This window comes from Rhizopus microsporus, assembly GCF_002708625.1.
Source record: "Rhizopus microsporus ATCC 52813 unplaced genomic scaffold scaffold_23, whole genome shotgun sequence".
NCBI lineage: Eukaryota > Fungi > Mucoromycota > Mucoromycetes > Mucorales > Rhizopodaceae > Rhizopus > Rhizopus microsporus.
This window is the reverse complement of record NW_019671938.1, coordinates 276,423-287,488: the sequence shown is the minus strand read 5'-3', so window position 1 is coordinate 287,488 and position 11,066 is coordinate 276,423. Positions and strand designations below refer to the sequence as shown.

Genomic DNA, 11,066 nt, shown 5'->3' with positions numbered 1-11,066 from the left:
TCGGCCTCTTTTTTCATTGTCATCGCGTGTCGACAATTGTTTCCAAAAGGCTAGTGGTTCTCTCGCTTTGGTGATGAAAAAAGTAGCTACATGCAATGAACTCATTTTTTTGGCTTTTCAAATCAACTTATTGGCTCTAACTAAAACCTAAATGCTTTCAATTTGTCAAGAACAAAGACGGAGCGTATATAAGTAGAGTAATAAATCGTCTAAGCAAAATATAAAGACTTGATGTATAAAGAATAGGTGTAATAAGAAAAGATGATGAATGCAGGATCCTTAACAACTATGACCTCACTCCAAGAATTGACTGTTGGTTTAACTCTGTCGATTGTCCACAGATTACATTTATGTTATGCTTGGAATGAAGTACTGGTGCTCTATTGGCTTTAAAAAAGGCTTCGTAAACTCAATTGGTCATTTTATCTCTGTACGAACCAGTATATGGTTGACCAAGAATAGCTGATAATAGTATCATTTATAAATAATATTGACTTGCAATGCATAGTTACTGCAATATTTATACTATGCCATTTATTTCGTATCATCCTCCTGTAAAGATCTTGTCCTGGTTACTATCACTTATTAAAACACATGGCAAGGAAAATTAATTGCGCTTTGAATAAAGTCTTTACAGGTTATTACTCAATACAGAGACTACCTTTGTACAAAAAAAAAAAAAAGAAAATTGCATAGAAATAACGTATTTTCGTCGTTTTTCCATCTATTCATATATTAGAAAAGTCATGATATTTGAAGGTATGAGGTATCAGTTACAAACTATAGATCAAAGAGAAGGTTTTATGAAAGATTGCAATATAGCAAAGAATAAATATAATCATGGGAAAATACATACGAAGCATAATCATATCACTGTAGGAAATTTTGGCGAGGAATTTTAATAAAAAATCGAGTAGAAATCTTTAGATTTTTTTTTCGTGTTTCTTTGTTTTACGGAAAAATTTAGAAATCTTTAGATTGCCATCTAATTATTTCTTCCGATTATCTAAAGATTTCTACTCACCAAAAAAACATGGTTTAGCATTTCCCCCTACTCCTTTGCTACTGTTATTACTCCATATGCATTATATAAAGTAGCATAAACATAATAGAAACTTGTTAATACTTTGAAATTTATTAGTTATAGCTTCATAAATATAAATAATAATGGCTTAATCCGCCTTATTTGTTATCTTCATTTGGTAATTTGCTTACTGCGCATAATTTTCTCTGCTTATTAGTACATCTATTTACGACGTACCTTTTCTGACATTGCTTCTATATTCTTTTCCTTTATTTGCCTTGCCTACCTTTTCGTAGCGACCAGTAGTCTCGGGATATGTAGCAGCCACATCAATGGGATCGACATCTTGATTTTATCTTACGAACTTACTTTGCCTCACTACTATCACTTTCCTCGGCAAGCGAGGACGGAGGACTCAAGTCTGGATCTTCGGAAACACCAGCCTTATTTACTTCTACATCTTTTTAAATGTACAAATTAGCTTTTTTCTTTACTAATCAATATTTGTACTTGCCTTGTACACTGCTTGGTGTTGTGTTCATACTTAGTGGATCAACTATTAACCACATATGAAACAATAACTGGCAAGTATTCGACTTCAGCTTGTTACTTTGAAACAACTGTGCGGATCATTATTTAAGCTAATTACTAGGAACTACATTTTAAGGTACGCGTATCCAATAACTCTGATCCATCATTGTTATTAGGGACCATCGTCTTATCAAAGACACCCGATTCGTCCTAACTCTCTCATTGCCTCAATTGTCATTCATAAGCCTCTATGAAAAGTTTTACGATCTCAGTTGAAGAGTGTCTCACATTTAGTATAAATACTCGTCTTTAATAAAGTCAATCGACATATATCTTTTAGTCTGGTTAATTCTAGTCTTTATTCTTCTTAATTGATACTTCGTATTCAACACTTGGTGTAGTAGAAGACTTCTTTTCGCCAACAAGCCAGAAGTAACGAAGCATCAATCTAGCACCCTAAGAAACAACACAAGCACGCAAAAGAGCAAAAGGGAGCCACTGCCTTTTTAAGAAGCTCAGCGGCTCTAAGCTTTCCTCGTGGATCCAATGTTTTGAATATGGCTTACCAGTCTCGACCTTGTATTTACTTCTGACTCGACGAATAATAGCCGGTAGTCTAATCAGAGCAAGGTGATCATGAGCAGAATTAAACGTCTTGTCATCAATTGAGCTACCGTGTACGTCTTTCATAAGCTTTCTATACAGATCCCGTGAGAATTAGCGCTTCCTACTCGAATCTTTGTTAAACGGATGTTCAAAAGTGGGCTTAGAAAAAAAATTATTCGCGAACAAGTCATGGGCTAATTTCTCTTGTTCTGCGAATATTGGCCATCTTTCTTGATTTACACTAGTACAAGTGCTCTCAACTTGTGCTTTAAACAGAGTATTTTCTTGTCTCAAGTAGTGCTCCGAATTCTTCTTTAGAATTCTCATCTCCCCCACCTGCCTCATTTCTTCTATTAACACGACTATTTGACCAAATGCAGCTCTTATGGTATCTTTAACCTCATTCTGTTTTGAAATTACTGTAAAAATGAGTCGGTTGAGTATATCTTCACGAAGGAGACTTCCTTGGGATATGGTGTCTTTTGGTGTGGGAAAGAAAAAAAATTTCTAGTTGGTAATGATAAAAAAAATGTAAAGACAAGTTATTCTGAGGTTTGTATAGAAATGTTCAGACTTGCGAAGAAACATTTAGTTTTTTGAAAGAAATTGTTAGATTCGGACAAAAAATTTCCTATAGTGCTATAATTTGCTTTATTAAACGTGGCATATCATAACCTTAAAGATAGTTTAAAGTGTATACAACAATAGATTCTCTTCATGTCTACAAAGAAAGTCTCGTTTATAAAAAAGAGCTTTATTTAGAAAAACATATACAAAGCAAATGTATGACGGCTTCACGTACCCGTCTTCTTTTGTCTTTTGCCTATTTATAAGTTATTGGTATAATGTCAGAGATGGGTTTACAATTTTTTATCTTACATCGATCAACCTCTTGCAGAAAAGTATTGCATTGTCTGATACTTTTAGAATCTGAATGCCTTGGTCAGCCTGCTTAAGTAAGGCATTCTCATATTCTTCCTTCAAATAACTTGAAATACATCCAGCCTTGTTCCATCTGTCGACAGGGAGCACAAATGACAAGCTCCTATATGGTGTTTAGTTCAGTCAAATTGGTTTCTAATAAAATTATTTTAACTTACGGCAATCTCATCGAGTTAAAGCTATTTAAATTCTCTGTCGCCCAGATACTCTTCTTCCTGAACGCAATCAATTTATTGGTGATGTCTATGCCTTCGACCACAGTCTATAGCAAGGATATTGACTATTAATATACAGTTTGTTTACTAGTAAACTAACGATGTACTTACACAGCTCTTTGATAGCCATCCTTTTTGAGAATGGGCAATGAGTAAATGAAAACCTGTAGAGTAAAGTAAAGAAAAAAAAAAAAAAAGAAAGAAAAAAAGATGCCTTTTTATGACTACAAAATGCGCAACTCTTCAAACAGAACGCGTCATTCCCAATGCTTATTGGCTAGTGCTTCTGTTATATTTTTGCAAACTGACAACATTTTTTCAAGAAGTTATACAGAAAGTATATCACTATTTTGATGCTAAAGTTCATCAACAGAAATTCAGTAAACTGCAACGCTTTACGATTTGAATTTAATACCTCTCATTCTTCAGAAACCTCGAAGCAAATAAGTTGCAAGTGGATGCTTTTGTTCAACAAGTCTTGTTAGATAAACTAAATCCATTTTTGGCTAACTTTACAACCCCGTATATATGCTGTCAATCATACTTTGAAGTACTAAACGCGGTCTCTTTGTCCCTATGATTGAACTGCACAGTAACTATTCAGAAGTATACAAGTATTATTTCACCACATTGGCTTCTAATGTGTATCACAATAGTATCTTGCAAACATCCTATGATTGCAACAAGTTTTAAAGAGTTGGATGAAAAATAAGAATGGAGCTTTTTCCAACTGGTACGATCGCGAAGGGGTGCATTATATAATTTCAATAAACAGTGCTTGGTACATCATCTATCGTGTCCGTTTATTCCGGACTTGGATGATTCGACACATATGTTTATGAAAAGTTGTTTACTAGAGAAGAATTCAAAGAAAAATAAATATAATATCAAAGACTCCAGAAAAACCTTTAAGATTATATTAATCATTTTAACTGTAATAAAATTAAGGATTCATGAATGCGTCCTGCAGGCACTCAGGAAAGAGAGTACAATATAATTAAGCATCATGATCTGGACTCCATTGGTCAGAAGAATTAAACACCGTCTAGAAAGAATAACGGTGCAACAACCACATTTGGCTACCAGTTGATATAGTCTTTAAAAATATTCACATCGAAGTGTAAGCTTAAAAATAAGTAGTATATATACACATAGATAGTAATTCCGCCTTTCTATATTGCGGCGATGAGTCTGTCATCAGTTTGGCTAGTGTACACCCCGTAAAAGCAAGAGCTGAACCATAGGATCAACATTATATACCAAAAGAGCCAAATATGGCTACAACTTTCATGATTGCTTGAGAAAGAAGAGCTTACCGTGAGGATGCAAACGAACGTGATGCAAGTGAAGCTGGAATTAAATATAATGGAGCAAAGCACATCGCTGAAGGAGGCGTGAATCTCCCCAGAAGCATTGAAGAATATGCTAGATAATTCATATCAAACAATAACGGTATCTATAAAAGTCTCGCTGCATTTGGACTACAGCATTCAGAAAGAAACTAATACATGAATTAAGCGAGAAGAAAAGCCAGTATGACCCTCTACTTTTCACAGTGATAAAACGACGATATCCATAATCACATTTGGCAACGGGACAGTCAACAACAATCATACCAAGTTCAAAGAACATATAATTGGCTTGACAGGTGCTTTGTATTCCGAGCTCAAGATGAAGCAACAGAGCGGAGAGGCAATAAACACTCTTATAGATAACTATCGGATACCTTAGGCTAATATTTTAAGATACATTTGCATTTGATGTTGTTTACTAATGTTCTTGCCCTTTTAATCTCCCTTCCCCCGCTTCCACCGGGTAATCTTATTAATTCATGTGAAAAAAATAAAGTATACACCCCACACTTGGTTGTACAAACACTAAAGAGCAATGACTATCGTTGCCTCACTAGACAAAAATGACACTATTTAAGGTTAATATTTTATAATAAGCAAAGGGATGGGAATATTTCAACTTACGGCTAGATATCCATAGCTGCTCTATATTTGTTGTTTATTTACATGAGCATGCATTGAAAAAAAGGTTGTCATTTTCTCTTTACAAACACTAGACATATGGTTTCATTCTTACAACTATTTTAGACCCTTACTCTGACTGTCAATGATAGAAAGTAACACATATTACCATATTTATACCACCTGTAGTTCTATAAAAATTGTAACCAATCGATCATGTATGCATTATCTTTTTCTTTTTCTCTTTTATTTTTGTTTTCCTCTTTTATGTCTTTGCCCAACACAAGATTACAGGGCATCAAAGCTCACTTGAGCCCAGATTCAAGCAATGAAGCATCCTATATAGATTCACGTAAAAACCTATCTTCATCACTGGAAGCTGACTAAAAAAATTATATTCCCTAGTACGCCTGTATAGAAAACCAGATCAACCTCCCAACTTGACCACTTTAGATCCCCTTAGATTTTTATTAAGAAGTGCCATGGTATTCGCAAATCGTACAGCGGTAATTCATCATCATCGTACTTATACCTACAGAGAATTATCGACGCGTATACAATCATTGGCTACCGTGCTGATAAATACATACCATGTCAAGCAAGGCGATCGTGTAGCAGTTATCTGTTCTAATATCCCACCTAATCTTGAAGCAACATATGCTATTCCAGCAGTAGGCGCTATCATCGTCCCCGTTAATACAAGATTAGCTGCACAAGAAATAGAATATATTATCCAGCACTCTGGAGCCAAAGTGATCATCCTGCAGCGAGACTTTAAAGACAAGATAACACAGTCTGTTGCGAATTCGGTCCGAATCATCGATGTGACCGATGACAACGAGATAGACCCCTATGAGCAATTACTCATGAATTGCAAATCTCTTGTAGCATGGGATAAAATGCCTCTTTTGAATGACGAAAATGCAACCATATCTATCAACTATACCTCTGGATCAACGGGCCGTCCAAAGGGCGTTATGGTGACGTACCGTGGTGCATATCTTGCAGCTCTGGGCATGATCGTTCAATGCGCACTTTCGGTAAATACAGTCTATTTGTGGACATTGCCCATGTTTCACTGTAACGGTAATTGTTTTATTCATTTGGTAACATAGAAATTCTAATGTATATAATGCATAGGATGGAACTTTCCTTGGGCTCTCGTAGCTGCAGGAGCTACACAGATCATGCTGTCTACAATGGACTACGACCTTATTTGGAAGCTATTGGTAAATCATGGTGTGACACACTATAACGGCGCACCTACTGTCCAGAATGAAGTCTGCAATAATAAAAATGCAGTCAGGCTGAGCCATCCAGTGAAAGTACTAAGCGGTGGTAAGTATCCTATACTCTGTACTGTATAGTTGCTTATTGTCGTTAGGATCTGTCTTGTCAAGCACTTTGATTAAACGAATGCGTCATCTTAATCTACACCCTACCCAAGTATACGGTCTTACAGAGGTCTATGGTCCAGTGGTTTTATCCTATGATATCGAAACTATCGCTCATCACACTGAAGAAGAGCAATATAAGAGACAAGCCAGGCAGGGCTATAATATTACAGTTTCTGACGAAACACGCGTGTTGAACCAAAAAACAGGCTTGGACGTTATGCCTAATGGTAAGGAGGTGGGTGAAGTATGTTTCACCGGCAATGTAGTCATGAAAGGTTACTACAATGATCCTGAAGAAACTGCCAAGGCGTTTAGAGGAGGCGTGTTTTGGTCAGGGGACCTTGCCGTCAGACATCCGGATGGAACGATAGAACTTGTCGATCGAAGTAAGGATGTTATTGTTTCTGGTGGAGAAAATATAAGCTCTATCGAAGTCGAATGCGTCATTGTTCAACTTGAAGAAGTTTCAGAATGGTAAAATTGCATTGATACTGTATCCACATGTTGTACACACCTTTTCTTTAGTGCCGTAGTAGCTGCTCCTAGTGATAGATGGGGAGAGAGGCCAATTGCCTTTGTTGTATTAAAAGATGGTAACTCATTGGATGCTGAATCTGTCTTGAGACATTGTCGGAATATGTTGGCAGGCTATAAGGTAGGGATGCATGCTTTCTACAAGAGTGTTTTGTTAACAATTTCCTTTTTTTTTTCTGATAGTGTCCTGATTCTGTTGTATTTGTCGATAGTTTACCAAAAACAAGGTATATTTTATTTATATATAATCTACTTGTAAACGCATATATTAACATACATTTTTTAATTCTTGTAGTACTGGTAAGCATGAAATCATTAAAGGGGAGTTATTCATATACTTACTTTGATATAGGAAAAACCCAAAAATATCTTTTACGTGAAAAGCTTTGGAAAGACAAATCCAAGAGAATTAATTAAATAAAGGATATAAAATAAATCATGAATAAAAAGATCTCTTTTAGCATTTCAGGCACACATTTTTACCCAATCATGATTCATTTGTGTGCTTGATGAGAAATTGGCTGCATGTGAATATTAAATCTCTTTTTTACTAAATTCACCCCCCGTTCAAGGTTGGAATAACTGATGTCGATGTCACAACTTGTATTTAATCTACACTCTCTCCTTTTTTTTATCTTTTTTTCTCTCTCTTTTTTTTCTTAATATAAATCATGTCTAATCCTTTACGTATCTTTGTCCCTGTTAAGCGTGTTGTTGACTATGGTACGTCTTTCTCCTTGTAGTAATTATCACTCACTCTCTTGTGTAGCTGTCAAGGTTCGTGTGAACGCAACAAAGACAGATGTCGACCGCAATGTAAAGCACAGTATGAACCCCTTTGATGAAATTGCTGTTGAAGAAGCTGTTCGTATCAAGGAAAAATCACCCAAGACTGAAGTGGTTGCTATTTCATGTGGTACTACCAAGTCTCAAGAGACGTTAAGAACTGCTTTAGCCATGGGAGCTGACCGTGCTGTCCATATTGAAGTAAAGGATGACAGCACGCTTGAGCCTTTGGCCGTTGCTAAATTACTCAAGGCCTTGGCTGATAAAGAAGCGAACAAGCCAGATCTTTTCATTTTGGGTAAGCAAGCCATTGATGATGACGCTAGTCAAACTGGACAGATGCTGGCTGGGTTACTCAAGTGGCCACAGGTATGTATAAGTGAATTTTTCCCACGCATAAATTTAATGGTGTTTGTTAGACCACATTCGCTTCTAAAGTGGATATTAATGACAAGTCACTCAAGGTTGTACGTGAAATCGATGGTGGTCTTGAGACAGTGTCTACTAAATTACCTGCTGTTATCACAACTGATTTACGGTATGTGCTTTTATTGACGCGCATAAAAAGAGACTCATTGTGCTTTTTATAGATTGAATGAACCCCGCTATGCTTCTCTTCCCAACATCATGAAGGCAAAGAAGAAGCCCTTGGTTAAGTTTACCCCTGAAGATCTTGGTGTTGATATCTCACCTCGTCTTCAAACACTCAAGGTTGAGGAACCTCCTAAGCGTGCCGGTGGTCGTAAGGTTGAGAGTGTTGATGAATTAGTTGACAAGTTACGTAATGAAGCCAAGGTTTTATAAAAAAAAAGAGAGAATGTATGTATGTGTGTGTGTATTATAATAGAAAAAACAAAGGGAAATAAAAAAAAGACCCCCGCTCTTCTTGTCTTTTTTCTTTTCTTTTCTTTCATGTCTCGTGCCTGTTCACTTGCTTCGTTTGATACAGACTATAGTGCAGATTCTGCTGAGTTTTGCCCTTTGAATGATTATAATCAGTACCTTACAGTTGGAACATATCAACTAACAGATGAACAACAAGATAATGTTCGCGTTCGAAAGGGCAAAGTATATCTCTTTGACCTTTCTCAGCAACAACTTGATACTCCCAAGCAAGTGATCGAGACAGCTGCTATTTTGGATATGAAATGGAGTCACTCTCTGGTGAATGAGCAACCTGTTTTGGGTATAGTGGATTCAATAGGTGGATTCCACTTGTATGGATTCAATCATGAGTCATTAGCTAAAGTGGATCATGTTCAAGTAACAGAGGATCAGTCCATACTCTGTCTTTCCTTAGATTGGGCAGGAAGACGTCATGACGATAAAAGAGTTGCTACATCTCACTCGAATGGAGACATTAGCATCTTGTCTCCAACAGAAACGAATTATACCATTCAAGAACAATGGCATGCTCATGATCTTGAGACTTGGATTGTTGCATTTGACTATTGGAACACCAACATTCTTTACTCTGGAGCAGACGATGGACTATTCAAGGGCTGGGATACGCGTTCATGCACACCTGCATTTACCTATAAACGACACACGATGGGTATCACCACCATGCAATCTTCGCCTCATCAAGAATATCTATTGGCCACTGGAAGCTATGATGAAACAATTTATTTCTGGGACACACGCTCTATGCGAGCGCCCATCAATAGTGTTCAAACACCAGGAGGAGGTATCTGGAGACTAAAGTGGCACCCTCATTGCCCAAATAAGCTATTATCTGCATCCATGCATGCAGGAGCATTTGTATTGGACGTTGACACCAGTCAGTATGATGCTAGTATTTCAACTAGTTTTCTAGATCATACATCGATGGTGTATGGTGCAGATTGGTCATATCGGGACTCTGATCTGGTTGCGACTTGTTCATTTTATGATCACGTGCTACATCTTTGGAAGATATAAAATAGAGAGATGTCTAAATCATGTATAACAAAGGTGACATTTTATTATTTTGGCCTAGAATTGTCTTTTATATTTTGAATAAACTGGATTGACCAATGTAGCAGCAGAGGCATTATACTCGTTCATACTAGCATATTTCCTCTGTTCTACATGCTCTGGACTGACTTCCCAAGAGCGGGTTGGGTTCATTGTACACAAATGGGTGATAGAATTACACAAAGCTAGTATCTCTATAGCAAGACTAGTAAACAACACAATGTAAATGTGTGTCAATTCTCCTCTCATGTACTGGTTCATAGGGTCACGACAGGGCTGCTCTGAGTTTGTTAGTTGATGTGGTACACAGGTAGGACTTGGTACTGGGTGGTCAGATGGTCCAGTGAATCCACAGCAATGAAGCTTGATAGAAATATTAATAAACCAGAAAAAAAGGAGGCAAAAACTACCTTTGTTTGTGCATAGAGTCTATAATCCACTGATGACTCTGCCCATGCTTCACTAAGCCAGCTAGTTGTATGAGCAGCTTGGTTATAGACCATGATAGCAATTGAGACCTGATACAGAAATGCTATGACGACTGTTGTTGTGCATAAGATATGAAGTGATCTTCTTTCCCGATAGAAACTTCCCAATAGACCAATGAGCGACGTAAAGACGAGAATGATGCCTAATATGCTTATCACTACATACAGTATGAATAAACGAAAAAAAGAAGTGTAAAGTAAATGTCATACTTTTCAATATGTTGATAGGAATCAGCATGGCAACGCTAATCTTTAGATGTATAGCCATCATCCCAAAGGATAACAAGGCACATCCAAATATAAAAAATAAAAAATTCGTAAATACAAGATACACTTGACCTTGCCTATTAGCCCAGAAAATTAAACAAGATGTTTGTGTGTGATTATTATTACTATTATTACTTTTGACAACAAGACATTATTTTTTAAAAAAGAAAAAAAAAAAGCAAAAAGTCTATTCACTTCATGGTTTATATGCGTAAAAGGGGGCAAGCTATCCACAAAAAAAAAAGGGGAAGGGATGTGCAAATAGGAGAACCTGTTGTAAAGAGAGAGAGAGATCAAGCAGTAATGGTTCATAAGCCACTTGTCCCATATTTTTCTGTTTCGAAAAA

The 11,066-nt window shown here is 36.7% G+C and overlaps 6 protein-coding genes across 6 annotated transcripts; 3 read left to right on the top strand and 3 right to left on the bottom strand.

Moving 5' to 3' along the window:
* Nucleotides 1-1,389: 1,389 nt before the first annotated feature.
* On the bottom strand, nt 1,390-2,245 carry RHIMIDRAFT_241601 (uncharacterized protein; the record flags this gene model as incomplete). Its single annotated transcript, XM_023609615.1, has 2 exons — nt 1,390-1,484; nt 2,122-2,245. The coding sequence occupies 2 exons, from the start codon at nt 2,243-2,245 to the stop codon at nt 1,390-1,392; spliced, it is 219 nt and encodes a 72-aa protein (XP_023462297.1).
* A 650-nt stretch (nt 2,246-2,895) lies between these two features.
* On the bottom strand, nt 2,896-3,495 carry RHIMIDRAFT_268979 (uncharacterized protein). The gene is made up of 3 exons (XM_023612101.1): nt 3,262-3,495; nt 3,041-3,206; nt 2,896-2,984 (listed from the first exon to the last, which is right to left on the bottom strand). Exons 1-3 carry the CDS (start codon nt 3,270-3,272, stop codon nt 2,916-2,918), a joined length of 246 nt encoding a protein of 81 aa, XP_023462296.1. The 5' UTR covers nt 3,273-3,495; the 3' UTR covers nt 2,896-2,915.
* A 1,976-nt stretch (nt 3,496-5,471) lies between these two features.
* RHIMIDRAFT_268974 (AMP-dependent synthetase and ligase) lies at nt 5,472-7,744 on the top strand. Its single transcript, XM_023612100.1, has 6 exons — nt 5,472-5,643; nt 5,697-6,377; nt 6,432-6,629; nt 6,676-7,162; nt 7,214-7,404; nt 7,575-7,744. The coding sequence occupies exons 1-6, from the start codon at nt 5,559-5,561 to the stop codon at nt 7,637-7,639; spliced, it is 1,707 nt and encodes a 568-aa protein (XP_023462295.1). The 5' UTR covers nt 5,472-5,558; the 3' UTR covers nt 7,640-7,744.
* Nucleotides 7,745-7,885: 141 nt separating this feature from the next.
* On the top strand, nt 7,886-8,812 carry RHIMIDRAFT_301691 (electron transfer flavo protein, beta subunit; the record flags this gene model as incomplete). The annotated part of the gene is made up of 4 exons (XM_023614374.1): nt 7,886-7,945; nt 7,992-8,377; nt 8,428-8,546; nt 8,599-8,812. Exons 1-4 carry the CDS (start codon nt 7,894-7,896, stop codon nt 8,810-8,812), a joined length of 771 nt encoding a protein of 256 aa, XP_023462294.1. The 5' UTR covers nt 7,886-7,893.
* A 108-nt stretch (nt 8,813-8,920) lies between these two features.
* On the top strand, nt 8,921-9,928 carry RHIMIDRAFT_247738 (putative WD40 repeat domain 85; the record flags this gene model as incomplete). The annotated part of the gene is made up of 1 exon (XM_023610442.1): nt 8,921-9,928. The coding sequence occupies one exon, from the start codon at nt 8,921-8,923 to the stop codon at nt 9,926-9,928; it is 1,008 nt and encodes a 335-aa protein (XP_023462293.1).
* Nucleotides 9,929-9,982: 54 nt separating this feature from the next.
* On the bottom strand, nt 9,983-10,789 carry RHIMIDRAFT_207816 (uncharacterized protein; the record flags this gene model as incomplete). Its single annotated transcript, XM_023607010.1, has 3 exons — nt 9,983-10,327; nt 10,375-10,610; nt 10,663-10,789. Coding segments are annotated over 3 exons (708 nt in total), but the record flags the coding sequence as incomplete, so codon positions are not given.
* Between the last annotated feature and the right edge of the window lie 277 nt (nt 10,790-11,066).

Coding starts and splice junctions, on each gene's coding strand:
- RHIMIDRAFT_268974 (XM_023612100.1), top strand. CDS start 5,559: ATGTCTTTGCCCAACACAAGATTACAGGGCATCAAAGCTCACTTGAGC. Junction 5,644..5,696: donor AGCATCCTATATAGATTCAC/GTAAAAACCTAT, acceptor TATATTCCCTAG/TACGCCTGTATAGAAAACCA. Junction 7,163..7,213: donor CTTGAAGAAGTTTCAGAATG/GTAAAATTGCAT, acceptor CCTTTTCTTTAG/TGCCGTAGTAGCTGCTCCTA.
- RHIMIDRAFT_268979 (XM_023612101.1), bottom strand. Junction 2,985..3,040: donor TCTGCAAGAGGTTGATCGAT/GTAAGATAAAAA, acceptor ACTTATAAATAG/GCAAAAGACAAAAGAAGACG.